The 27,382-nt window shown below is 45.2% G+C and overlaps 1 protein-coding gene across 3 annotated transcripts in view; it reads left to right on the top strand.

Annotated features, from left to right (window-relative positions):
- Positions 1-26,743, top strand: part of LOC138642783 (meprin A subunit beta-like) — a 125,180-nt gene extending 98,437 nt beyond the window's left edge. The window contains exons 11-14 of one of the 3 annotated variants that reach the window (XM_069731255.1): positions 10,990-11,079; positions 17,079-17,258; positions 22,829-22,946; positions 26,409-26,743. In XM_069731255.1, coding sequence (XP_069587356.1) covers positions 10,990-11,079; positions 17,079-17,258; positions 22,829-22,946; positions 26,409-26,541 — 521 coding nt within the window. In that variant the 3' untranslated portion in view covers positions 26,542-26,743. Of the gene's footprint in view, positions 1-10,989; positions 11,437-17,078; positions 17,259-22,828; positions 22,947-26,408 lie in introns of all 3 variants that reach the window. The other 2 variants (XM_069731254.1, XM_069731256.1) reach the window with 2 other exon arrangements.
- Positions 26,744-27,382: the final 639 nt, after the last annotated feature.

Below are 27,382 nucleotides of genomic sequence, written 5' to 3' on the forward strand. Positions count from 1 at the left end.
GGTCATACAAAAAGGCGTTATGCATGGCGGCCAAAAAACACAGCATTCCAAGAAAAACACTTGCTACCTACAGTAAAATTTGGTGGAGGTTCCATCATGCTTTGGGGCTGTGTGGCCAATGCCGGCACCGGGAATCTTGTTAAAGTTGAGGGACGTGTAATGACCAGAGGTCCGAATAAGATCCAGTGAGTCACAAACCAAGACCAAGGCAGAAATCTCCAACGGTATTTACTCAAAGGCAAAATAATCAAGGTAATATGGAGAATATTAAGGCAGATGCACCCCAAAGATACACTAGCTCAGCAGCAGCTGAAATCACTGTGCCACTCCAAGGTCTCCTGAGAACTGTATACTACAACAGACTAGTAAGAAATTTACCTAACAGGCAACTAAAAACAGGAACAAGTGTAAATTGAATGTAGTGTTATCAAGGGGAGGCCCTGGAACGGCACACTGAGTATAACTTACACAACTCTAATATAAGATACACCTCTAAAGTAACAATTTAACACTCTGAGCAGAGATACCCGGGTATCTATAACTATGGTACCGTATCCTGAGATGGATTTCCTCTCAGGCAGGAATCTGCACAGGCTGCAGCCAGTCCATATCTTCAGCGCCAATAAGTTACAGCAAGCTCCTCTTGTCTTGTCGGCCGATGCCGATCCCAAACGCCAGGGACTTAGTTAGTGGTCTCACGATGTTGTCTCTGCTTCTGTAGCTCCTAGGAATGCTTCCACGATAACCCGTCTGTCTCTGTATCAGCAGTCTGCCCAGACATGTTTCTCCACTCAATGCACAGGGAATCCACAGACTTCCAAATTCGTACTGGGTTCTTAGTAAAGTCTCAGTCTTTTCTTAGATAAAGGGTTAGCTCCTCTCCAGGAAACGTTAGCAACACAAGCCTCTCACAGAGTTAAACAAAAGGTTAGCTCTTCTCCAGGGGAACGTTAGCAACAAAAAGTCTCTCAAAAGCTTCTTTTCCTCCAAAAACACTTGCAGTAAATCCACACACAGTCTCTTTTTAAGATCTCACAGCAGCTTCTGCCTTTGCTTCCCGCCTTTTTTCTCTCAGCTCTCACTTCCTAGTTTCACTTTACACACGAGACACTAGACCCCACCCCCCAGCACACATTGTCTCTGGGAGTTTTGCACGGTCCGTCCTCTGCTGCAACAGGCAAAAACCACAGGGTCCTAGTGCCCTCTCAGTGGGACTACAGTTCACCCTCTTACATGCCACCCCACTAGAGGTTGGCGTCCTCGACATACCTTCCCACTCAAATTCATCTTGAGCATATCGCTGAGGCGGTATTCCTGCCGTAGATCGTGTAGTTCTCCTGAGTCCTACATCAACAGGTGCGACCTTAGAGGGAGCTAGAGTCTCTCAACAACATCCTCCATATCCCCAACATTCTCATCACCCGAGGCCAGATCGGTCACAGGGGGCAAATAAGCAGGCGCAGGAGTAAGCACACCATCAAACTCAAGATCATTCAGAGCTTCCGCCCCTTGAAACATGGCCTCTGGCTCTAGGGGGGTAGGCGCCGAATCTTCAAACCAGCACCGCTGTAACATGTTACGATGCAAATTACGGGTTGGCCCCCTGTCCCCATCGGTTCGACCTCGTACACTGGAATCTCAGGGTTCACCTGTTTGTTTATCAGATACGGTATCGCCTCCCATCGGTCACTCAGCTTTCCTGACCGTCGTTTTGTCCTCACCAACACTCTGTCTCCCGGAGAGAACAGCTCTGTTTGTACAGGTCGCGTGTCCTTATGGACCACCTGGCGAAGGCGGTCGCCCACCACCTGATGCACCACCCTCAACCGCCGCCGATGCTCTCGTACTCACTCGGATGCAGTCCGAAGGGGGGCGGAGGAGGGATCTGGCATGTTCAAATCCTCAATGTCTCGGCCAGGTCTACCAAACATCAACATGTGTGGTGAGTAACCAGTAGTACTGTGCACCCTGTTATTGTAAGCCCACATCAATTCGGGGAGATACTCAGGCCAGCATGTCTGTTGCTGACTCTCTAAGGACCTCAACATTTGCAACAAGGTCCGATTAAAACGCTCACACGCCCCGTTACCCTGAGGGTGTTAAGGCGTTGTTCTCGACTGCTCGATACCATAGAGCTGGTGCAACTCTTTCATCAGCGTCCCCTGAAAGCAGGCCCCTTGATCTGAATGTATTCTCTGCGGACACCCGAACACTTGGAAGAAATGTCGGCACACTGCCTCAGCCGCCGACTTGGCCGTCTGATCTCTTGTCGGCACCGCTACAGCATACTTGGTAAAGTGATCTGTCATCACCAGGCAATAGGAGTACCCTGACGTAGAGTACCCTATCAACACGTAGTCAATCATGAGTAGCTCCAGTGGAGCTGAAGTCTTAATAGACTGTGTGGGAGCCCGCTGCTCAGGGCTTTTGTTGAGCCCACAAATTCGGCACTGCCGACACGCGTCGGCCACCATCCCTCCCAACTCAGGGCAGTAGAGGACTCGCTGCAACCACTGAAGTGTCTTTTCACTTCCAAAATGGGCCCCCTTCTCATGCGCCTCACGAGCGACCACTGGCCCCATCCCCACAGGAATTATCAGTTGGTACCGATGCTGCAGCTCCAATGGCAGGTACACCTTACGATACAAAAGACCTTGTTCCACACACAATTTATCCCATTGTCGAAGGAGTTTCATTCCTTCCATGGACAACTGAGCCTTGTCCTCTGCACTGGGCGAGGCCTTGTTTTGTACCCAACGGCGCACAAGTGCAACGTCCGGACACTCATCCTGGACTCTTGTCCAATCTGAGGGTGTTTTACCCAGGACACAGGGCATCCCGGTGGCCACCCCACTTGAGTGTACCACACTTTGGAAGATAGGTATTTGCCCCAAAGCTGGAGTTTCAGTATCCTCAAGTTGTTCGTCAACATCTTCCCCGGATGACCCAAGGGGCACTCTTGACAATGCATCTGCATTGCCGTTCTCTCGACCAGAGCGAAATTTAATACGGTAATTGAACTTGGCCAGTCTGGCGACCCACCGCTGCTCCAACGCCCCCAGTTTTGCATTCTCTAAGTGAGCTAGCGGGTTGTTATCTGTCATGACTAGCACCTCAGCTCCCGTTAGATACTCGGCGAAGCGTTCTGTCATTTCCCACACCAGGGCCAGCAATTCCAGCCGGAATGAGCTGTAGTTAGCCGGATTTCGCTCGGAGTCTCTTAAAGATCTGCTGCCATAAGAAATCACTCGTTCTCGGCCGTCCTGCACCTGTGCTAGTACTGCCCCAACCCATGAAGACTACCATCGGTATACAACAAAAAAGGGGTGTCAAACCGGGCGTAGGCCAGCAATGGGGCACTCGTTAGGGCGGTTTTCACTCCATCAAATGCCTTTTTCTGTAGGGCCCCCGTGGAATGGGGCGATTTCAAGGACCCAGTGCTGTCCCTCTCAAAAGTTCATTCAAGGGACTCACCACTTGTGAGAATTTAGGTACAAACCGCCGATAGTATCCTGCTAGGCCCAGGAAGGCCCGCACTTCTCGCAGGTCACAAGGAGGTGGCCACTCTTGTACCGCCTTAATCTTACTGGCTAAAGGTAGTACCCCGTCCGGGGTCACCAGATGCCCCAAATATTCAATCTGGTTTCGTAACAGTTGACATTTTTTTGGCTTTATTTTCAGGCCGTAGCTCTTGAGCCGCCGGAGAACTTGACGCAGCTTCTCCAGATGATCTTCAAATGAGGTTCCGAACACCACAATGTCGTCTAGATATATCAGGACTGATTCAAAATTTAGATCACCCAAGCAATGTTCCATCAGGTGTTGGAAGGTTCCCGGGGCGGTAGCGAGGCCAAAGGGCATCCGGTTGAACTCAAAGAGCCCCATTGGCAAGACAAACGCCGTCTTGGCCCGATCTTTTTCAGCCATTGGGACTTGCCAGTACCCGCTTGCCAAATCCAACGTTGAGAAATACTTGGCCCGACCCAGGGCCGACAGGGATTCTTCAATACGGGGTAAAGGATATGCGTCCCGTACGGTGTGGGCATTCAATTTCCGATAGTCCACACAAAATCGGAGTGTCCCATCCTTCTTGCGGACCAAGACTACAGGGGCCGCCCAGGGACTCCGGCTCTCTCGGATCACTTGGTTGTCCAGCATACTGGCCACCATGCTCTTCACCTCTTGATAGAGCGCCGGAGGAATTTGACGATATCTTTCTCTAATGGGTGGAGTATCCCCCGTTGGAATCTCATGCTCAATCGTCTGGGTACACCCGAAGTCCTCTCCATGTTGGGAAAAGGTCTCTTGATGTTCCCACAAAACTCTCTCCAACTGCTCCAACTGCACGGGGGTCAGCTTCTCCCGATCCACTCCCATCTGCTCCATGATCACATGAACATTCCATTCCTCCGTAGGAGGTTCAGTCCGGCCTACCTCGACCGCGAATGTCCAGGATGACTGTTGGTCTGGTCGCAATTCGAACCCTGCATTTTCCGGCACCTTCTCTGCCGGCATGAACAGTTCAGCCAGTATGTTCCCAGCGGGAATTGCAACAGCTTCATCTAAAACATTGATGCATCGGACCGACACTCGTCCATTCTTCACAATCGCCAAAGACCGGGCCACATGTACCTTGGCAAATGAGGGAACCCTCTCGGGCGGGCTCAAGTAGCACTTCAAGCCCATTCAATCTCTGTGCAGTTCCCACAGGCAGCATTAAGAGTTCCTCTTGTCTGGGTCCCAGCAGGATCGGGGCCCTCGAAGTCACTCGGACCCGGCCCACCCGGCCACAGGGGACCGCACTTTTCAGCAAGTCGCAACTCAGCACTAGACGGTGTAGAATTCTCTGTGTGGGTCGGTGTCTTGTCGCACGGGCCCAGTATCGGGGTCCTTCACTGGCATACATCTGGTGATTCAAATCTCGCAGCACGTTCATTCCGAGCGTCACTTCCATCCCTCTTCTAGGGGGGTGATCCACCAGTACTCCCCCTTTCTGCCCCAGCTCTTGACCAAACATTTTTAGTTGCATCCACACGATCCCTTTGACTGACAATTGACCATTATTTGCGGCGGTCAGTCGTATCACTCGGCCATCCTCTGGAATCACTAGTCGACTGAAGTATCTCTCATATACTTCTAGAGGCATTATAGTACATTCGGATCCCGTGTCAACCAAGCACCTCATCTTCCGCCCTTCAAACTCTGCTTCTATCACTGGACTACATGCAAACAAATCTTGTTCATTCCGTCGAGGGCTTTTTGTGGGTGGGGCCGCTGCTGCTTGCCCTCTCATGGCAGCGGCCGGAAGTTTAAAGCCGGCGACGGGGTTTCTGGGGCTGTAAGCGCCCGGCAGTAATGCGAGATGTGTCCCTGGCGGCCACACTTCCAGCAGGTGATTGTTCCTCGTGGGCGAGGGCTTGACTCATTCTGATAGGACGACCTGGCCATTTGCGGGGTCACCGTTCCAGGGGGTGGGGCAGGAGGTTCCCGTGAGGGGGTAGAGGCGGGATCAACTGTCAGTTGAGACAATTTCAGCTTCAACTCCTTCACCTCAGCACGCAAAGCTTGTACCACGCTTACCAGCCCCTCTCCCCCCGACCCTGATGACCCACCTTCCTCCAGCTGGGCACTGTTCACTGACCCCTCGGGAACATAGGCTGATTTCTCTTCCCTTTCCACTGCAGCTTGGTAAATCTGCCAGAAAGATAACTCTGGTGCAACCCGGGCCATTTCCAACAGTTTGTCCCAGAGAAGTCTATTGGCTAAACCGGTGATGAATTGGTCCCGGAGCAAGCGGTCTACCTCCCGGAACACCCCCATGGCCCCCGGGTCTAGTCGCTGCATCTCATTCAACATTGCAAAATATTAGAGTACTGCATCAGGGACTCACACTCTCTCTGGGGACGATTAAAGAATAGGGACCGAAGCTGGGCCACACGCGCTCGGCCCCCCAAACTCCCCTCTAACAGTTCCAAATTTTTTTCTAATGTATCCCTCTCTGATTCTGGGCGCACCATCACCATACGCCTAATATCACCCTCCAGTGCATTTAATGCCAGCTCAGCGCGTAACGCGGGGGTCAAATTACACATGCGCAGAATACTCCGGATTCTCTCAGCCCAATCTTGCAACGCCATATTGCGCCCATCGTATTTTGGCATGTGCTGAAGTAAAGCTCCTACAGGCACATACCCTCCCGGAGTCGCCGCGGCTGCCATGGGAACCCCAACCCCCGAGGAGGATGCGGATACAGCGGGGTCATTTCCACCCTCGCCCTCGTCCATGACAAACACTGCCGACTACGCCAAAAATGTAATGACCAGAGGTCTGAATAAGATCCAGTGAGTCACAAACCAAGACCAAGGCAGAAATCTCCAACGGTATTTACTCAAAGGCAAAATAATCAGGGTAGTATAGAGAATATTAAGGCAGATGCACCCCAAAGATACACTAGCTCAGCAGCAGCTGAAATCACTGTGCCACTCCAAGGTCTCCTGAGAACTGTATACTACAACAGACTAGTAAGAAATTTACCTAACAGGCAACTAAAAACAGGAACAAGTGTAAATTGAATGTAGTGTTATCAAGGGGAGGCCCTGGAACGGCACACTGAGTATAACTTACACAACTCTAATATAAGATACACCTCTAAAGTAACAATTTAACACTCTGAGCAGAGATACCCGGGTATCTATAACTATGGTACAGTATCCTGAGATGGATTTCCTCTCAGGCAGGAATCCGCACAGGCTGCAGCCAGTCCATATCTTCAGCGCCAATAAGTTACAGCAAGCTCCTCTTGTCTTGTCGGCCGATGCCGAGCCCAAACGCCGGGGACTTAGTTAGTGGTCTCACGATGTTGTCTCTGCTACTGTAGCTCCTAGGAATGCTTCCACGATAACCCGTCCGTCTCTGTATCAGCAGTCTGCCCAGACTTGTTTCTCCACTCAATGCACAGGGAATCCACAGACTTCCAAATTCGTACTGGGTTCTTAGTAAAGTCTCAGCCTTTTCTTAGATAAAGGGTTAGCTCCTCTCCAGGAAACGTTAGCAACACAAGCCTCTCACAGAGTTAAACAAAAGGTTAGCTCTTCTCTAGGGGAACGTTAGCAACAAAAAGTCTCTCAAAAGCTTCTTTTCCTCCAAAAACACTTGCAGTAAATCCACACACAGTCTCTTTTTAAGATCTCACAGCAGCTTCTGCCTTTGCTTCCCGCCTTTTTTCTCTCAGCTCTCACTTCCTAGTTTCACTTTACACACGAGACACTAGACCCCACCCCCCAGCACACATTGTCTCTGGGAGTTTTGCACGGTCCGTCCTCTGCTGCAACAGGCAAAAACCACAGGGTCCTAGTGCCCTCTCAGTGGGACTACAGTTCACCCTCTTACAGACGCATGGATTCCTCTCAGTATCAGCAGATTCTTGACAATAATATTCATGAATCAGTGACAAAGTTGAAGTTACGCAGGGGATGGATCTTTCAGCAAGACAATGATCCAAAACACCGCTCCAAATCTACTCAGGCATTCATGCAGAGGAACAATTACACTGTTGTGGAATGGCCATCCCAGTCCCCAGACCTGAATATCATTGAACATCTGTGGGATCATTTGAAAAGGCTGTCCATGCTCGGCGACCATCAAACTGAACTGAACTGGAATTGTTTTGTAAAGAGGAATGGTCAAAAATACCTTCGTCCAGGATCCAGGAACTCATTAAAAGCTACAGGAAGCAACTAGAGGCTGTAATTTTTGCAAAAGGAGGATCTACTAAATATTATTGTCACTTTTCTGGTGGGGTGCCCATACTTATGCACCTGTCAAATTTTGTTTGAATGCAGATTGCACATTTTCTGTTAGTACAATAAACCTCATTTCAAGGCAGAAACGTTACTGTGTCCAACAGTTATTAGATATATGAAACTGAAATAGCTGTTGCAAAATAAGCAATTTTTATAAAACATTAAGCTTAAGATTAATAGGGGTGCCCAAACTTTTTCATATAACTGTAATAAGTGAGTACACTAAAAACTAAGGGACTGTGCTATACATAATAAGTGAGTACACTATATACTAAGAAACTGTGCTATGAATAATACGGCTACATTCCTGTATCCGTATGCAGTGTCGGTGTTCTGTGCACTTTTACAGACGCATTGAGCATGTCCTATGCTGATGCTCAAAATCGGACTAGAACAAAACATTTTCAGATCTGTGATTTTCATGCATGTGTGAATGGACCTATAAAACTCTATGAGTCCGTGTGCAGTCCAATAAACAAATCTGGAAGCACACAGACAATTCACACAAATATGAGAATGTAGAATAAGGGATATTATAGATAACATTATCACTCCAAGTCACACAGAACAGATACAGAATAATATCTACATCCAGGCACTTACATCTCGTCTGATTAGAGCCGCTTTCTCCTGTTTCTTCTCCATCTGGTCAGACCTTCATGTTAACATCTCCCATCTCGTCTCGTCACAATGATCATCGCAGCCCTGAAAATAACAAAGTCACATATATTGTATACACTTGTGTCTCTCTCCTCAATACAAATATGTACCCCAACATTAAAAATATAAAGTGATAAGTAGCACTGTGCTCCCCATTACCTATAATCTCTGCCTCCCAATAATATAAATAATTTAGTTTGTGACTGCTCAATTACCTTTAAGGCTATGTGCACATGGAATATATGCAAGGTTTTACAGTACAAGAAAAGTGAATGAGATCCCTGAAGTCTCATGCACATGCTGGTTATTTTTTCTTTGCAGATTTGCAGCAAATTCAGATCTGCATAATGTCAATTCTTGCAGCATATTTCACTTGCACTAATGGGGAAAATACGTAACAAAAGCATGGCAAAAACGTTGCCAAAAAATAAATGTATTTTACGTAGTGTCCTTCCTGCCAACACATTAGGATATGCAGCAGAATTTTCTCCTGCAAATCTTGAATGTTTGCCTATAGCCTTAGTCCCTGTCCTGTGTCCCCCCCATTCATTATCCAAGTCCTTTATAGCATCATAAATTATGAATTTGGGGGTGGGAGAAGACATTATCAGGTACTGAGCATCCTTCACACCTCCTAATCTATTGCAAGTCCCTTACAGGTCATTATAAAATGTACTATGCATCTTATCCAGCTCCAAGAGATAAAATCACTTAGCTTTAATAGTATTCATTTAAAATAAATATTGGTTAAAAAGGTACCGTTACACTAAACGATTTACCAACGATCACGACCAGCGATACGACCTGGCCGTGATCCTTGGTAAGTCGTTGTGTGGTCGCTGGGGAGCTGTCACACAGACAGCTCTCTCCAGCGACCAACGATCCTGGGAACAACTTCGGCATCGTTGAAACTGTCTTCAACGATGCCGAAGTCCCCGGGTAACCAGGGTAAACATCGGGTTACTAAGCCGTAAAGCAGAGCACAGCGGTGACGTCACCGCTGTGCTCTGCTTTCCGGCCGACGCCGCTGACAGTCAGTGCAGGGAAGCTGACACCGGGGGACGTGACAGACATCAGAATGTAAGTATATAGTGTTTTTTTTTTTACTTTTACAATGGTAACCAGGGTAAATATCGGGTTACTAAGTGCGGCCCTGCACTTAGTAACCCGATGTTTACCCTGGTTACAGGTGAACACATCGCTGGATCGGCATCACGTCTAGTGATGACGGCGGGTGATCAGCGACCAAAAAAAGGTCCTGATCATTCCCCACGACCAACGATCTCCCAGCAGGGGCCTGATCGTTGGTTGCTGTCACACATAAGGAGATCATTAGCGAGATCGTTGCTACATCACAAAAAAGCGTGACGTTGCAACGATATTGTTAAGGATATCGTTATGTGTGAAGGTACCTTTAGACATACAAAAAAACGGATTTACCGGAAGGAGAGTGCCTGTATAAACTGTATGCGTTTCGAACACACATTGCCCTCTTCTCCACCCACACACACACACCACTGCTCACCTCTGCACACACAGAGTTAAAGCATCACTCACCTCTCTGCACACTCCCCGGCAGCCGCAGCGCACAAACACACTCACACACAGCACCACTCACCTCTACGTATTCACACACATGCGTACACACGTACGCATGCACACACAGCACCACTCACCTCTACATATGCACGCACATATGTACACACGTACGCACACACACACACAGCACCACTCACCTCTACATATGCACGCACATACGTACACACGTACGCGCACACACACACAGCACCACTCACCTCTACATATGCACACACATACGTACGCACACACACACAGCACCACTCACCTCTACGTATGCACGCACTTACGTACACACGTACGCACACATACACACAGCACCACTCACCTCTACGTATGCACGCACTTACATACACATGTACGTAGGCACACACACACTCACCTCTTGGTACATTTCCCGCAGCAGCAGCATCACCATCGCCGGCAGCTTCCTCTCTCTGGCACAGCCGCATGCTGAATGATGACATCATCCAGCCGCGCGACTGTGACAGGAAGTGCAGGCAGGAAGCAGGACGGATCCTTGCAGCTCCACTCTGCTGCCATTTTCTCCTGTGGGCAGTGGAGCTTCAGGGATCGCTCCCTGCCCGTCGCACGTAAGGATAATCTGGCCAGGGGCTACCATGAGCCTCGAGGCCGGAGAAACGATCCAGATTGCCCTCATTATTAGCCCCCTCCAGGGGGCCCGATGCAGCTGTAATGGCTGCACATGCGGTATGTCCACCACTGTGATGCTCTTTGGTTCACAAACCGGACAGGGAGTTGCCTTAATATTGAGTAGAGAACGCCGCTATAATATAGTCTTGTGAACCTTCCCTTACATAATGTGTTGTGTGTATCTGAAATCTCAAGTGTCACCATTCATTAAATACAGGTACACTGTTTGTCTCTATAGTCAATGTTTAATAATTTAAATAGACTTATTGATTCTTTGGTTTCTTGTTCTTTTCAGGTCCACCCGCTGACTACTGGCAGATTCACCATTCTAAATTAGGCGCGAAGAACACATTTAGATTTGTATTTCAAGGCATAAAAGGAGACGGTAACTCCACTGGTGGCTTTTCAATTGATGACATCAACTTGTCAGAAACCGAATGTCCTGAAAATATTTGGCACATCAGAAACTTTACACGGCACTTGGGTTCAAAAATGACTCTTAGTCCCCCCTATTACTCTAAAGACGGATACGCATACCAAATTGGTTTAGGAAAATATCCTCAATCAGGTTTACCATTCAGCATTGCTATATATTTGTTTTTAGTATCAGGGGCAAATGATGCTTTTCTTCAATGGCCATGTCCATGGAGACAAGCCACAGTAGAGTTCCTGGACCAAAGTCCAAATGCCCAACAACGGACATCAAATATGATGAGCATTACAACTGATCCTACAAAAGTCTGTAAGTTTACCATGGAAATTATAGTACAAGCAGTTACATAATTTTATGGGAAATAATTTATTTCGACATCATTTGTTTTCATTTGTATTTTTTTTTTTTTGCTTTGATATCATGTCAAGATTAGCCAGTGTCATGCGTTCTAAACACTACTCTTCAAATTCCTTTTCCAAAAACTACATGAAAAGTAACATTTCAAATTAATTTGTTAAAGGGAAGGTGCCACCAGTTTTCTTGTAGTTTTTTTTTGTGTGAAATTAACCTTAAAATAGTAGCTAAAATGTATTAATGCAATGTTTGTACTGTTTGCAAACATTTCTATGTGAAAAATATTATATATTTTCTTACAAGTATATATATTTACCAATAGGGGGAGCATTTTCCGTTTTAGACCTCAAGCAGCTATGGTAAGGGTATGTGCACAAGATGCGGATTTTGCTGCGGATTCGCAGCAGTTTCCCATGAGTTTACAGTACAATGTAAACCTATGGGAAACCAAAAACGCTGTGCCCATGCTGCGGAAAAAAACGTGCGGAAACGCAGCGGATTATTTTCCGCAGCATGTCAATTCTTTGTGCGGAATCCGCAGCGGTTTTCCATCTGCTCCAATAGAAAACTGCAGATGGAAGACCGCAGCGGAATTCGCAGTAGAATCCGAAATAAATCCGCAGTAAAAATCGCAGCAGTTTTCCACTGCAGATTTATCAAATCTGCTGGGGAAAAATACGCAGTGGTTCATTCTACGTGTGCACATAGCCTTAGACTTACCAGCTTTACTGTTAGCAGCAAAATTGGGGCAGTAACTGCTGACATCACCATTTCCCTCCCCTTTTGGGTGGTCTAATATCCCTGGGGCAGAATGAAGAGTAGCATCACAGGGCAGAGCCATTTTGTGGGTGATTGCCCTGTGATCTGCTATCACCAGCAGTTACGGTCTCGCTCACTCCCATCAGTCTCTCTCACCCAGATTATATGATTCTCTCACCCCCTCCACAATGTATGGCCATTCACTGCAGACCCACAGCTCCTTATCTTACTGAGGAATGAATCACAGCTTCTGCCAAGCAGCTGACAGCTCCGGTTCCTATAATGCTAATGATATACTGTTCCTCCTTGATGTCTCTGCTATTCTGCCCGTACTTTTCTCCTGCATTTTACTCTCATCAGCCGTCAATCTAGGATCTGTTCTGCTGGAAGCAGTACTGCTTATGTTAGCAGATCCCAGGACTCCACGAATATGGCAGCAGAACACTGCCACTACTGTGAATTGTGCAGCCCACAGAGGCATGCCCAGTTCACAGCAGTGACAGTTCTATTACAATAGATAGGATATAACAGACGGACGCCGACCCTATGACCATGGGGTGCCGTATTATGACACTGATAGTGCCATGCTGCTTCTGTAAAAGCAAGATGTCAGCCCCTAGTGCCTTCTTTAAACTTCTATTACACACAAAATATGTTTCAAATGCATTGAAAACTTTGTTGTAGCAGCATGTTATGCTACATTACATTGATTTATTAAATGATCTACAAACGCGGTACCTTCCCTTTAAAGAGCACAAGTTATTACTTTACTGTTATGATTTTTAATGGGAATCGGTCAGTAGGATCAACCCTGTTAAACCGTATGTATGATACCTTGATATCTGAAATTTTATGTTTTGTTCCAGAGAAATCCTCATTTTTCTTGTATGTAAATGAACTGTTAAAGACTGTAGGCCCAGCGCTGATCTACATGAGAATCTGCCTCTAGAGCTTATTTTTAAGAAAAGGGGGAGTTTCCAGTGTGAGACATGTAACTAACACAGTACAGAACTTTGACTTCTAACAAACACATTTGCTGCAGCTCTCACAGCTCTGCTGTATTGCAACCCTGTCTGCCTGTGAGATGGAAACTGAAGCTGAGAAGAACCTGCAGATGTGTCAGTAGGGGCAGAGACACACTGCCGTATTTCTCGTGTGAGAATCGCATCGTAAACCTCGTACTGGCTGTCGGCTCTCCTGACCTGAGCTTGACCGCTGCATAGAAATACAGCATACTGTCTTACTCAGGTCAAGAGAACCGACAGCCAGTACAAGGTTTACGATGCGATTCTCGCACGAGTTATACGGCAGTCTGACTCAGCCCTTATAATCACACACAGCTTCAGTGAGATCAGGAGAGCGGACGTTACACATCACACTGTAAACTTCCCCTTTAATGTACAATAGCCTCTGGAGGCAAATTCTCATGCAGATCTGTGTCCTCCCCATAGCCTGAAACAGCTCATTTACATATAAGAACATTATGGATTTCTCTGGAATAAGACATCAAATCACAGATATCAAGTTATCATTTTATTCAGCTTCCTATAACCTACATGTCAATATAGTCAGTTTAGGTAGGCTGATCCTGCTTACAGATTCCCTTTAAGACTGCCAGTTATAGGTGACTACCAGATAGAGGTGTAAGGCCGGCGTCACACTAGCGTATACTACAGATGAGTGCTATGCGAGAAAACATCACATCTCACTTGGACCAATGTTAATCTATGGGGAGGCTCACATCACCGTTTTTTTCTCGGGTGTTTTCTACGTGCAAGTGAAGTTGCAGCATGCTGCGATTTTACACGTATATCGGCCAAGTCTCGCCAATGCAAGTCTATGAGTGCATTAAAAAAACACACAGCACTCGCAGTATGCTGTCCATTTTTTATGCACCGGTGCACTTTGAAAAGTCGGTAAATTCATGTGCGGTATACAGTAAAATCACACTGACAGGTTAGAATAGAATAGATAGAATAGAAATACACACCTAGAATATATATATATATATACATGTCAGTAACACACACACACATTATATATATATATATATATATATATATATATATATATATATATAAATATATATATATATATATATATATATATATAATGTATTTATATTGCACAGAAAGATAGATTGAAGGGAAGCTGGTAACTCATCTGCCGGCTTCTGTAAAATCACCTCAGGAGCCGACAGGATAGAAGAGATGGATTACATATAGAAAATACATAGAATAGGTAAATATATAAATGTCAGTGATAAATACAATTAGTACGGAAAAAAGGGGCGTTGGCTCCTGCGCATTTTTCACAACCAGCAGAGGGGAAGCAAGCGACTGTGGGGGGAGATGTTTATAGCCTGGGAAGGGGGTAATACCCATGGAGTTTCCCAGGCTATTAATATCAGCTTACAACTGTATACTTAAAAAAAAAAAACAGTACACAGGCAGAGATGCTTACCTGTTCAAGGCCTCCAAACAATTACACTAACCAAAGTGCAGCGGACCCAAGTTAAGATGGTGGATGACAGAAGCACAGGTGCAATAATACCGATAATGCAGCCAGCCTACAATCAGGATTTGGCTGCCTGGCACACCTGTGCAAAATGATCTGTATGTGGCATGTTCACAAAACATAACAATGTATGTAAGGTATTGGTTGGTATTATGGCCATAATATTTAAGCTGGCAACCCACGCCAAGGGTCCTTACGTATTGCCAGTCCTACGCTAACAAAAACACACCAGAAGAGGAAAACCTCCACTATTCTTGACAGAAAAAAAAAACCAGTACACAGGCAGAGATGCTTACCTGTTCAAGGCCTCCAAACAATTACACTAACCAAAGTGCAGCGGACCCAAGTTAAGATGGTGGATGACAGAAGCACAGGTGCAATAATACCGATAATGCAGCCAGCCTACAATCAGGATTTGGCCGCCTGGCCATAATACCAACCAATACCTTACATACATTGTTATGTTTTTGGGCACGTCATTTTTTCAGAGTGCAGCTGGGCCCTAGATGGCTCTGTAAACTGTGGCCTCTGTTCACACAGGATGCATTATAGCAATGGCTGGCCCGCTTTGTGGCGTCATTAATAGGCCTTGAGCCATATGCTCTGCATTTCTGTGTGAACATGCCACATACAGATCATTTTGCACAGGTGTGCCAGGCGGCCAAATCCTGATTGTAGGCTGGCTGCATTATCGGTATTATTGCACCTGTGCTTCTGTCATCCACCATCTTAACTTGGGTCCGCTGCACTTTGGTTAGTGTAATTGTTTGGAGGCCTTGAACAGGTAAGCATCTCTGCCTGTGTACTGTTTTTTTTTCTGTCAAGAATAGTGGAGGTTTTCCTCTTATGGTGTGTTTTTGCTAACTGTATACTTAGCCTTTACTGGCTATGAAAATATGGGAGCCCCTCAAAAAAATGACGTGGGGTCCCTCTAGAATTAATAACCAGCAAAAGCTATGCAGATAGCTGCGGGCTGATATTAATAGCCTAGGAAGGGGCCATGGATATTGCCTCCCTGGCTAAAAACATCAGCACTCAGCCACCCCAGAAAATTCTGGCACTTAACCTCACTCTTCTCACTTGCCCTGTAGCAGTGGCAAGTGGGGTAATAGTTGTGGGGGTTGATATCACCTTTGTGACATCAAGCCCCGAGGTTAGTAATAGAGAGGCGTCAATAAGATGCCCCCATTACTAACCCCATAGTCAAATTAAGAAAACATTCTTTTTTATTAAATTTGCAAAAATTTCTACATTTCTGTATTTTTTCAGTCAAGATGGGGTGCAGAGTGTACATTAACGTGAACAAAAATTGAACTTCTTTGAATTTACCAAATGGCTGCAATGAAACAAAAAGAGAAAAATGTAAAGGGGTCTGAATACTTTCCGTACCCACTGTATACTGCAAAGCAATTTATATTTCACATATTATTAAAGTTTGTATTTATCTTGGCGCACACAATTTGCTGCTGGTCATTATAGGAGAGACCATCCATCCCATGCAATAATCTAGTTGCCAACTTTTGAATTATTTCTTGCATGTGGTGCCCAAAAACAAATCCCATGATAAGGCTCTAAGGAAAATATTACAGTTTTTTAGTTGTCTTTTTGTACCTCCTAAAATGTTGTTTAATTTTGCTGCTGCTTAGACTTTGATCAGATTTTTACTCTCATTAAGGGTTCACTCGCACTGCCAATATAACACTGCCGAGTGCTATGCAATGTTTCATCGGATGGCACTTGTTACAAAGTTATACTTTGGGGCGGTGCAGATCTGTGACTATTTTCTCATGCAGATTCTGCATGAGAAAATAATGTCAGCATGCTGTGAGTGCATCTGAATTGGATCAAGGGCGCCTATACAAGAGTATAGGTGCGTGTAAAACATTGCATCAGAGTGCAGCCTGTCATTCGCAGACAGAGACAATAGAGAAGATGGAGAAATTGAGTTGTCCATCTTTTCCACACCTGTGCTGTGATTCTCTCCTGCGAGAGAATCGGATAACACTCAGATGACACTCGAATCAAACTCTGACAGAGTTTGAGCCAAGTGTAATTTGCATTATCTGCCCTAGTTTATGCATGAGAGAATATATGGAAGTGTGAGCGTACACTAGTACACTAGTAATCTGCATCTGAGTACAGTGCTCCACTACTTCCAACAGTCCCTTGGACACTGAATGGAACAGTTGCTTGCATACGTGACCACTACTGCACTCTAAAAAAGGACACATGATCCCTTTTCTAAAGATTGGTGGAAATCCCAGCATTGTGCTAATTTGATTGAAAATTACATATTGATAATGAATTATATCTGCTTTCAGATAATGGTCATTTTATATGGGATAATCCGGCAGTGAGCGGACATCTAACAACTTATCCCAATAAGACTAGTTACAATATCACTTTTGGGCTGGGAACCTACATCTTTACGGCTGAAGAATGGCTTTACAGGTGTGACTTTCTGAAAGGAGGAGACGCTTTTGTTTCAATATCCATGGAAGGTATGTCATAACGTTTTACAGCCTTGTTTAATTATTGTTTCATTTGATCTCTGATTGTCCTGCAGATTGCTGAAATGTGACAGTGTGCAATGTCCACATTGTCAGGATTACGCTGTGTAGCCTGCTCTGTGCACACTGTCATGATTACGCTGTGTAGCCTGCTCTGTGCACACTGTCATAATTACGCTCTGTAGCCTGCTTTGTGCACACTGTCAGGATTACGCTGTGTGGATTGCTAGAACAGGATTTTACGTGACCAAGAGTGTGTGATCTACATAGTTGTGGTCACATGCCAATTACGGTAGCTTCTCATCTGTTTCTCCCTATAAAACATTATGAGAAGCAAGAAAAGTAACTACAAATTGCATACTTGCAGTCACATGACCAATGACCACCCAGTCAAGCAGGCAACAGAGCAGAATTGTGAACACATTGCATGCTTGCAATTCGGCAATCTGCAGCCGTATAGAGTGATTGCAGAAATTTAGCCGATGCACAGAAAAGTCCTTTAGAGTGTATTTTGATGTCTGTACAAATCAAGCCAGAGATCGGACCACAATGAACAGACTGGTCGCGGGTCTACAGATCTGAATTTACAGATTAATAGAAATTTATGAAGCAGTCATATTCAAGCCAGGAGACCTGCAACCAGTCTGTGCATTGTGGTACCATTTAGGGTCTGAATATACCCTAAAAGGTACTATACCAAGCTATTTATCTGCTCTGGAAATTTCGCTGTGAAATCCCAATTGGGCTGGGTTCATATTGCGTTTACAGCAGCCCGTTCAATACATAAGGTAACGGGCTACTGTAAACGCAAGTGCTGGTATGGCAGCACGCTAGCGCAGATAGAGCATCTGCTAGCTCTATCTGCGCTCGCGGTGACGGACCCGGAAACGCTGCAGCCCGTGTCTCAGGGTCCGTCACTCAATGACGGCACATCGCTAGCGCACGCCCATTGTGGGCGTGCGCTAGCGATGCGTCCGACATTGCATTCAATGGCGGCATTAACGGACTACGTTTACACCGCGTTATGCCGCGGTGTAACGTAGTCCGTTAGACGGGCGGGTTCAACGCAATGTGAACCCAGCCTTAGGAAAATCTGCAATTAATTGTGGGGATTCTGTAGTCAAAATGCTACAGGTTTACAAATATGCATAAATTGACTTACTGCAGATGACAAATCCGTAGCAAAATTTTGAAAAATTTGGATGGAGGATCTGTTGTATATCCAACCTGTGTGGACATATCTTAAACATGGTGAGGTCATGGGTGAGTCTACTAAGGCACAGTCAGTGAGCACCCCAGCCTTTTGCACATAGAAAGACAGATAAAGTCCCAGTCCTGCAGCACAGTCAATTACCTCGTTCACAGGATTGCTTTCCGTGCTGGAAACACGTTCTCAGATACACCACAGGTTACGATTCTGTCCTCCTACGTTAGAAACTTTAATGAACATGAGGTAACATGAAGAAAATAAAGTAATGCTTCTTGCTCCGTCCCTGCAACTCCATAAGCCATTCCTGCATCACGAGCTCCCATCTGAGTTTGGGAGCCACAAAAATTCTTCTGGGGAAGGTGCCACAACACTAGGGCCCGTCCACACTACCTGGCAGTCCTTGGCAGCTTGTATCCCCCAGACTGGGGTACTTCTGTTCCTGGTAGTGAAGAGCGTCCTGCCTTGGGTAACATGCCCAGGCGTCTGCTGCAAGAACAGGAAATCCTTCTCCTGTAAGTCTGGTGGACCGGCCCCTTTCTTAGCTCCTTCTATCCCTGAACTAATTATGTACATATGCAGTCACATAACATTCACAGTACATTACACATAAAACATTATACATAAAACATTACACAAACTTGAGGGAACCATCGGGTGCTGCATGGGCTCAGTATATAGGAGAGAGGAGGCAACTGAAGTTCCCCCACCTCCTTACACTCCTCTCCTAAAATATGGTCGTCCCCGACCATAATGGCTCTTGTAAACTTAACACAGTTTATTAAACAAACAGTCTCTGTCTGACTACGTCGATGAGTCCAACGTGACCTCGGCTCAGCTGAGGTAAAACCGTAGAAACATAAGAGTTCCAGTTCCTCTTAAAGCAGGTCCGACTGACCCTGGTCCCTTAGCCCCTGGGACCCATTCAATCATGCTGGCCCGATGGCCACACAGTCCTGACCTGGCTTGCTCTTCGGGTCCTCCTGCACAGCTTCTCCCCCTCCCACCTTTTTCTAGATTACGGGCCCATTAACACTTTGGTGCGCTGCTTTTAACGGGGCCCCTTGCACATAGAAAGACAGATAAAGTCCTGGTCCTGCAGCACAGTCAGTTACCTCATTCACAGGATTGCTCTGCACGCTGGAAACACGTTCTCAGATATACCACAGGTCACGATTCTGTCCTACGTTAGAAACTTTAATGAACATGAGGTAATATGAAGAAAATAAAGTAATGCTTCCTGCTCTGTCCCTGCAACTCCATGAGCCGTTCCAGCATTACCAGCTCCCATCTGGGCTTGGGAGCCACAAAAGTTCTTCTGGTGATGGTGCCACAACACTAGGGCCCGTCCACACTGCCTGGCAGTCCTTGGCAGCTTGTATCCCCCAGACTGGGGTACTTTCTGTTCCTGGTAGTGAAGAGCATCCTGCCTTGGGTAACGTGCCCAGGCGTCTGCTGCAAGAACAGGAAATCCTTCTCCTGTAAGTCTGGTGGACCGGTCCATTTCTTAACTCCTTCTATCCCTGAACTAATTATGTACATATGTAGTCACATAACATTCACAGTACATTACACATAAAACAACATTATACATAAAACATTACACATAAACTTGAGGAAACCACCGGATGCTGCATGGGCTCAGTAGGAGAGAGAAGGTACCTGAGGTTCCCTGCCACCTGCTTACATCGCTACACCATTTCCTGCCACTTTGATTGACAGCCTGCTCTGCACACACAAGGTACACATAAGAGCTGAAGAGCAGGCTATTAATCAATGCGCAGGAGCATGATGACAGTGCACTTACTGTATAGTGAGCGATGAGTGTAACGGCTCCCTTTGATGCTACAATAGCTTCATTTTCTCCTTGCAGTCGTGTCTTCAGTAAGCTGATCATATAGGATTTTAACACTGTGTACCCACCGTTTACCATTACAGTAAATCTGCATGCAAATAGCATTTTTGAAGATGACAGGTTCCTTTAATTAGCAATTCACATTAGTTTTGTCTAGGAAGGTAATCACTATAGTACATTAACGTGACCACTGTCTTGTTAGGCCTCATTCACATGTCATTTTTTTTTTAAGTATGAGAAAAACAAACTGACGTTCATGAGAGTTTCATCTGATTTTCATTATAGTTTCATCAGAAATGTGTCCATTTGTATCAGTTTTTTACATATGTGGAAAAAAAAGAAAAAAGTTTCTCCATCTTCTCCTCTCAAACAGTCCATGAAAATCGGACTGATTTCAGGTGGAATTTGCTGTTTGATTTTTCACATACAAATAGAGAACAAGACCAGCACACCCAAGCTAGTGTGAATAGGCGCCAACTAAAAAAACATATGTTGAAAAACGATAAAAGGTTGCACCATTATTTACCAAGAATGATTACTCTAGAGATCATTGAAAATGCATTACTGCCATAGAAAATAGGAGAAAAGCGCTATATAATGTACACATGAAATATTTTTTTCTGCAAATTTTTTTTTTTAAAGTATGTGACTCATTCCCTTAAAGAAAAATACATACTTTTTTTTTATATTTAATATGTTAGAGTAGAGCAGGTGTCCCCAACCTGTAGCTTGGGAGCCACATGGGGCTCGCGGTCCCATGAATTGTGGCTCGCGGCTGTCTGTCAGCTTGGTGCATTAGCTCCAGTTTTAGCAAACAGGTATGAAGAGCACATCTGAAAATGGTGAATTTTATGAGCAGCCCTGTACAGTAGAGCAGATTTGGATGCACATATACTGGTCTTAGGGGTTTTGAGATTATTTAAGTATGGTACGGTGGAGACAAGATGACAACACCTGTCAGAGGAGATGTTTGAAGCTGGATGTGACAGTGTCTTGGGAGTGCTTTATAGGAGAATACTGAATAGAGGGGGTATTGTATGAACCCCTAGATCTTTGTATACTGCTCTGGGGTGATTGATTTTTGTGGAAAGGCCTTGGTTACCATTATACCTGTAATAGGGACTTTGGTTGCAACTATTGTGAGGGGGGAAGGAGCTGAATGTGGCTCTCGACCCTCTCTCAGAGCTGAATGTGGCTCTCAAGGTCAAAAACGTTGGGGCCTTCACCCATGTGATACACACGGCATATCCTAAAAGTAATCCTCTTTTGCTAACATTGCACATCTGGTCACAAAAGCATCAGACAGACACAAATGTGCCAAAGGGGGATGAGAAAAACAGCCACATTGATGCCAACTGCTGCTGTAGTCACAGATCAGTTCTCCTAGAGCCTATCAAGTAGGACCATCAGGAGATCAGATCCTCCTGAGATGGCACACTGTACCCTGCACACCGTACCCTGCCCACTGCACCTTGCCCATCGTACCCTGCACACCGTACCTTGCCCATCGCACCTTGCCCACCGTACCTTTCCCACCGTACCCTGCACACCATACCCTGCCCACCGCACCTTGCCCACCGCACCCTGCACACCGTACCTTGCCAGACACTGGGTTGCAGCAGAGACCTGCAGTACAGATCTCAGTGTCTTCTGCAGGGAGAAGGGAAGACACCCGCTCACCATGACGAACACCCGGTCCACGTCCGGATAGGTGAGCGGGTCTTGGGGTCTCAGCCGCACGACAGCTTCACCTGCAGGCTGCTCAGCGGGTGCACGATGAGGGTCCACTGCTTCAGGGGCTTATTCCGGGACTCCGCTGCCCAGTTACCTCAGTGCCAGCCACCAAAGACCACCATAAACGGCCGCGACATAGAGGGAGACCATTATTGCCCTATTACAGCCATGCAGACACTTCTCTGTTTTCTCTGCGCTCTGTACTCCCTGCCTCTGGGAAATGTAGTTAAAATGCAGAATACTACATTGCCTATGAGGGTAAGCAAACTACAACTCCGAGAATTCCGAGACCCATATGTTACACGGCCGGACTAAGCCTGTCCCTGACTGGTCGCGGCCTGCCAGCCGCGACCAATCAGCGAAGCGGGATTTCCGTTACAGACAGACGGAAGTGCCCCTTAGATGATTATATAGATAGATATATAATATAAATATATATGTATGACAAAAGAAAAGTTGGCAACACTACCAAATATACTGTGTGTATGTATATACACATATATATATATATATATATATATATATATATATATATATATATATATATATGGAAAAAGGAACAGCACAACGCTTGTACTTATCTTCAGGTGCAGGGCCCCAGGCAACCAGTCCAACGATTGCACCAGATTCACAGAGATTCAAAAAAGAGGCAGCACTCCATTGTTAAAGTGAAAAAAAGTGGAAGGTTTTAATCAACCCACATAGCCGGGCGACGTTTCAGCTCCATCATAATTTTTTAAACAATATTTCCCTTTATTTCAACAGATATCTCTCATCTCAAGCTGTCCCAACCCATTCCAGTGACCACCTCACCTCTGTGTAATCGAAATATATGTTTGAATGGGGGCACATGCATTATAGTAAGCTTCACAGAAACTTGCAGGTAAAGCAATCTTTTTACTATATACATGCATGAAGACTTTGGTGAACTTGTGAGGGCTGCAGGGGCTGATTGTTTTGCTACGACTGTTGAAACTAATGAAACAAACTCCTCTGAGATTTTGTGTGATCCTATTTGATGCTGCTAAGGCCATATACCCTCAGATCACTTGGAAACCCCGGAATGTAATGTATTAGCAAGGAAGGAATAAGCCCATATTATAAAACTAATATGAACTTTACTGACGCAACATATGTACAGTAGATAACAGGTATAAAGCTTGGTTTTCTCATCTTCTGTTATAGTATAACAGTTATACAGAGGCACAAACATATCAGTTTCAAGTGGCTGAATCCTTCTAAGCTCAATGTAGAAAAGGGAAGTTTCTATTCTTTGCATGAGTCACCATTAGAACTACAATTCTACATCACTGCAAAGTGGGGTGGGATCAGTATGATTAAGAGGCAGCATAGGCAGCGTGGGTGGACTCAGTGTAGTTAAGGGGCAGCATGCGGTGGGCTCAGTATGGTTAAGGGACATAATCGGGTAGACTCAGTATGGTTACGAGGCAGCATGGGGGGCTCAACATAGAAAATAAGCAGCATGGGGGCTCAGCATGGTTAAGAGGCAGCATGGAGTGGGCTCTGTATGGTTAAAAGAGAGCATGGGGTGGTGTTGGTATGATTAAGGGGCAGCACTGCAGACTCAGAATGGAGAAGGGGCAGCATGGGGTAGGCTCAGTATGGTTAAGGGGCACATTGGGTGCATTGGTGTCAAGTTGCAGCATGAGGTACCCTCAGCATGATTAAAGAGCAGCACATAGGGATTAAAATGAAGAGAAACCAACATTAAGGTTAATATGGAGAAGGGAAAGCATGGGGAGCTTAGTGTGAAGAGACACTAAGGACGTGACGTTCTGCATCTCCTGTGGACACATGAGATCAGAATGACCTAGTTTTACCCATTTTGATACCCAGAACCTCCTTATCCACACGGGCCCAGAAAGGCACGAGGAGTGAGAGAATGTGGCCCACACTCATTCACAAGCCTGACAGGCTGAGAGACACTTTTCACTGGCACCAGTGAAACAGTGCCTGGTCAGCCCAGTAGGACTGCAATCAGTTCCTCATTAGATATAAGCCCAGTCCATTAACGGGATTATATCTGTCTAGAAACCAGCCCCAGTAGCATGGAAAGTTAAATTGAGATCATGGACGTGTGGGTTTGTGGATTGAGATAAAAGAGCAACCCAAGGTTAAATTATATATTTAATCGCTTTAAGGACCCACTAGACAAAACACTATATACACAATGGTTTTACACATGCAATGGTCAGATATGCAAATGCAAGAGTAGTAGGACATAGTATTCAGAAAATGAGTCAGGTACCAGTCAGATGACAGGCCTGGCTTGCACATAAGGGGCTGTCACATGGGAGTCTGGTGAGTGGTCCCCCCTGTTCCTTCACCTATCCCCACACGATGTGTCGTTGTGACCTCCCCAGAAAAAATGCAATAGGGGATGCTTTACATGAGCATTTTACCCGTTTGAGTCACTCCCCTCCTGCCCTCTGGGGTGCTAGATCAGATTGAGACCCAGGAAAGCATTCAGTCTGTTCCAGATATCTCAAAAATGTAACCGGTGTGTGGCTAGGACAAACAATAAGTACTTACTCTCCTTATGAAATCCTAGCTGTCCAAACAAACCAGTTACACTACATGGATTCCATATGACAAGCAAGCCTTTTGTGTCAGGTTAGCTGGCTCAAGGTACGAGATCTGTCACACACAGCCTTTTGAGGCTTGACCACCTGCTGAGCTAGGTGTCCTGTTACAGTGTCACAAAGGAAGGAGCTTTAATCATCCCATGCCAAATAGGATAGAAATAATTGACATGAAATTATATCTCTCTATATTCTTCACAGCCATGCAACACATTTTTTAAAAAATATGTTGACAAAAAATTAATTGAAACAATGGAAGAAGAGATTATCTGACAATATATTACATTCCTTTTAAGGTCTATTGAGACTTGATACATTAAAGGAAAAAAGGAGGCCATAAAAATTGTAATCTTTATTAATGTACAGTAGATTAAAACAATGGAAATATAGTTAAAAATCTAATCAAAATGGGGACAATGGTGCAAAAAGTAGCCACATTAAGAGATACAATGCCACAGCAATCTAACACATGAGTAGTATAGTGAATCTTAAATAGTTCAACTGCTGCAAGACTGAGGGTATATTTATTATAGTCATCAAGTAGCTGTTAGACAGCTTCCAAAGAAATAGCAATGTATCCCCAGTATAAAAGTAATAGGATGGTAAATATTATATGTAGGAATTCACAAAGCAGGCATCCTAATGCCCAGGTAAATACTGATGTTAATAGCTTATCGTGCTTGAAATTAATATCTTATAAATAGATATGCCAGGTGGTAGAAAATTCAAACAGTACGATTTAATAAGATTCAACTACTGCAAGATTGAGGGTACATGTGTTATAATAAAAAAAGAGCTGAACAGCTTCAGGGAAAGTGATAATATAGCCCCATTTCAAAAAGTTTCAAAAGGTGATTAAGTTATAAATGTCAAATGTAGTAGTTCTAGATCAGTGTTTCTCAACTCCAGTCCTCAAGACCCACCAACAGGTCGTTTTCAGGATTTCCTTAGTTTTGCACAGGTGATGGAATTATTGCTTGAGCAGGTGATGAAATTAACACCTGAAAACATGACCTGTTGGTGGGTCTTGAGGACTGGAGTTGAGAAACACTGTTCTAGATGAAGGAAAGTCTCATTAGTAGTCAGTAGATGTTATATCTTTGGGTGGCGCTGATACGCCAGTTACCATCTTATAAATAGGCATACCAAGTGGTAGAAAGATCAGACAATAGGGGCTAGGAGAGAGATAACCATAGATAAGCAGTGGGAACCATACCTTTAAGTGGCGCTGACACCCCGATGCGCATTTCGCGTTAAGCTTTTTCCAGGGAAGGTGTGTGACATGGGGATATATTATAACTTTCCCTGCAGCTGTTCAGCTCTTACCATCCTATTACTTTTATACTGGGGATACATTGCTATTTCTTTAGAAGCTGTCTAACAGCTACTTGATGACTATAATAAATATACCCTCAGTCTTGCAGCAGTTGAACTATTTAGGATTCACTATCCTACCTATGTGTTAGATTGCTGTGGCATTATATCTCTTAATGTGGCTACTTTTTGCACCGTTCTCCCTACTTTGATTAGATTTTTTAACTATATTTGCATTGTTTTAATCTACTGTACATTAATAAAGATTTAAATTTTTATGGCATGTAGCTTCCACTTCCCTTTTTCCTTTGATGTATAAATTTCACGGAAGCCATTTATGCAGCTTTATCTTTTGATGATCACTATTGAGACTTGAGCATACATACGGTATCTTTCATTTGTACATAAAGCCTTCTGTTTCATTACAGGTGCCCAGTATATGAACATATATGGTTTACAGGTGAAAGATGCGAGATTTACAACACTGGAAACTTTTGTGTGTTGCCATCATTCATTACACTTCTAGTTGTAGTTTTAGTAATTGTGAACCATTTTAATTAATTGAATGCAATGAAAAAATAGAAATAAATTGATTTATCCTTTGTTTCTAGATTTATACTATTGTTGCTATATACTTATTTACTGCCTAATCAGTGTGGAATGCCCACCAGGGCTGTGGGGTACTCGGTACCGGGTCCGGTACTTAAACGGAAGTGTCACCGCGGCGACGACCCGGTCCGTGGCCCTGGGCACCCATGTTAAGGGAAAAGTCTTTAAAGGAGTTATGAATAAAGTTTCTGTTCGTGACGCCAGCTGTGGTTCTCGGTCAGTGATCAACAACGCTGCTTAAAGGGGTCGGCTGGGGTGATGTTATGGCAGCTAAGATGGTATGGCTTCCCACAGGTGAAGCTGGGTCCCCAGGGCTCCAGATGTGTAGATGAAGATGGTGGGTAGTGAAGCAAGAAACAGAGGACACAGGGTTGCAATCTGTTTACCTGGTTTACTGAAGAATTCAGGCAGCCACAGTCCAGAGTCCCGGATTACAGGTACAGGAAGGGTTCGGACGGCTTGGAAGTGAGTTGGGAGTCCCCCTTACCAGGTGAGTCTAGAAGCCTTCCTCCTAGCACTGTGGTGTAGTCCCTTGCTGCCTTAAGCCTCTCACAAGCTCCTCACGTGTTCTCTCTGTCCTCCAGGTTGGTAGGACACTACTTGTATGACAGGTGGCTCGAGCCTTTTTACAGGGTCTCTATCACGACCCAGGCTCTATACGCTACTGTGTCCTCAGGTGTCAGGGTGGACAGGTGACTTGTAGTCCAGCTGTCCTGCCGGTTTCTGCTGTGCCACTTGGAGTACGACACAACTCCGGTCTTCCGGCTACCAGTGTCTGCGCTCTGTAGGGAGG

This window comes from Ranitomeya imitator, chromosome 6 (assembly GCF_032444005.1).
Source record: "Ranitomeya imitator isolate aRanImi1 chromosome 6, aRanImi1.pri, whole genome shotgun sequence".
NCBI lineage: Eukaryota > Metazoa > Chordata > Amphibia > Anura > Dendrobatidae > Ranitomeya > Ranitomeya imitator.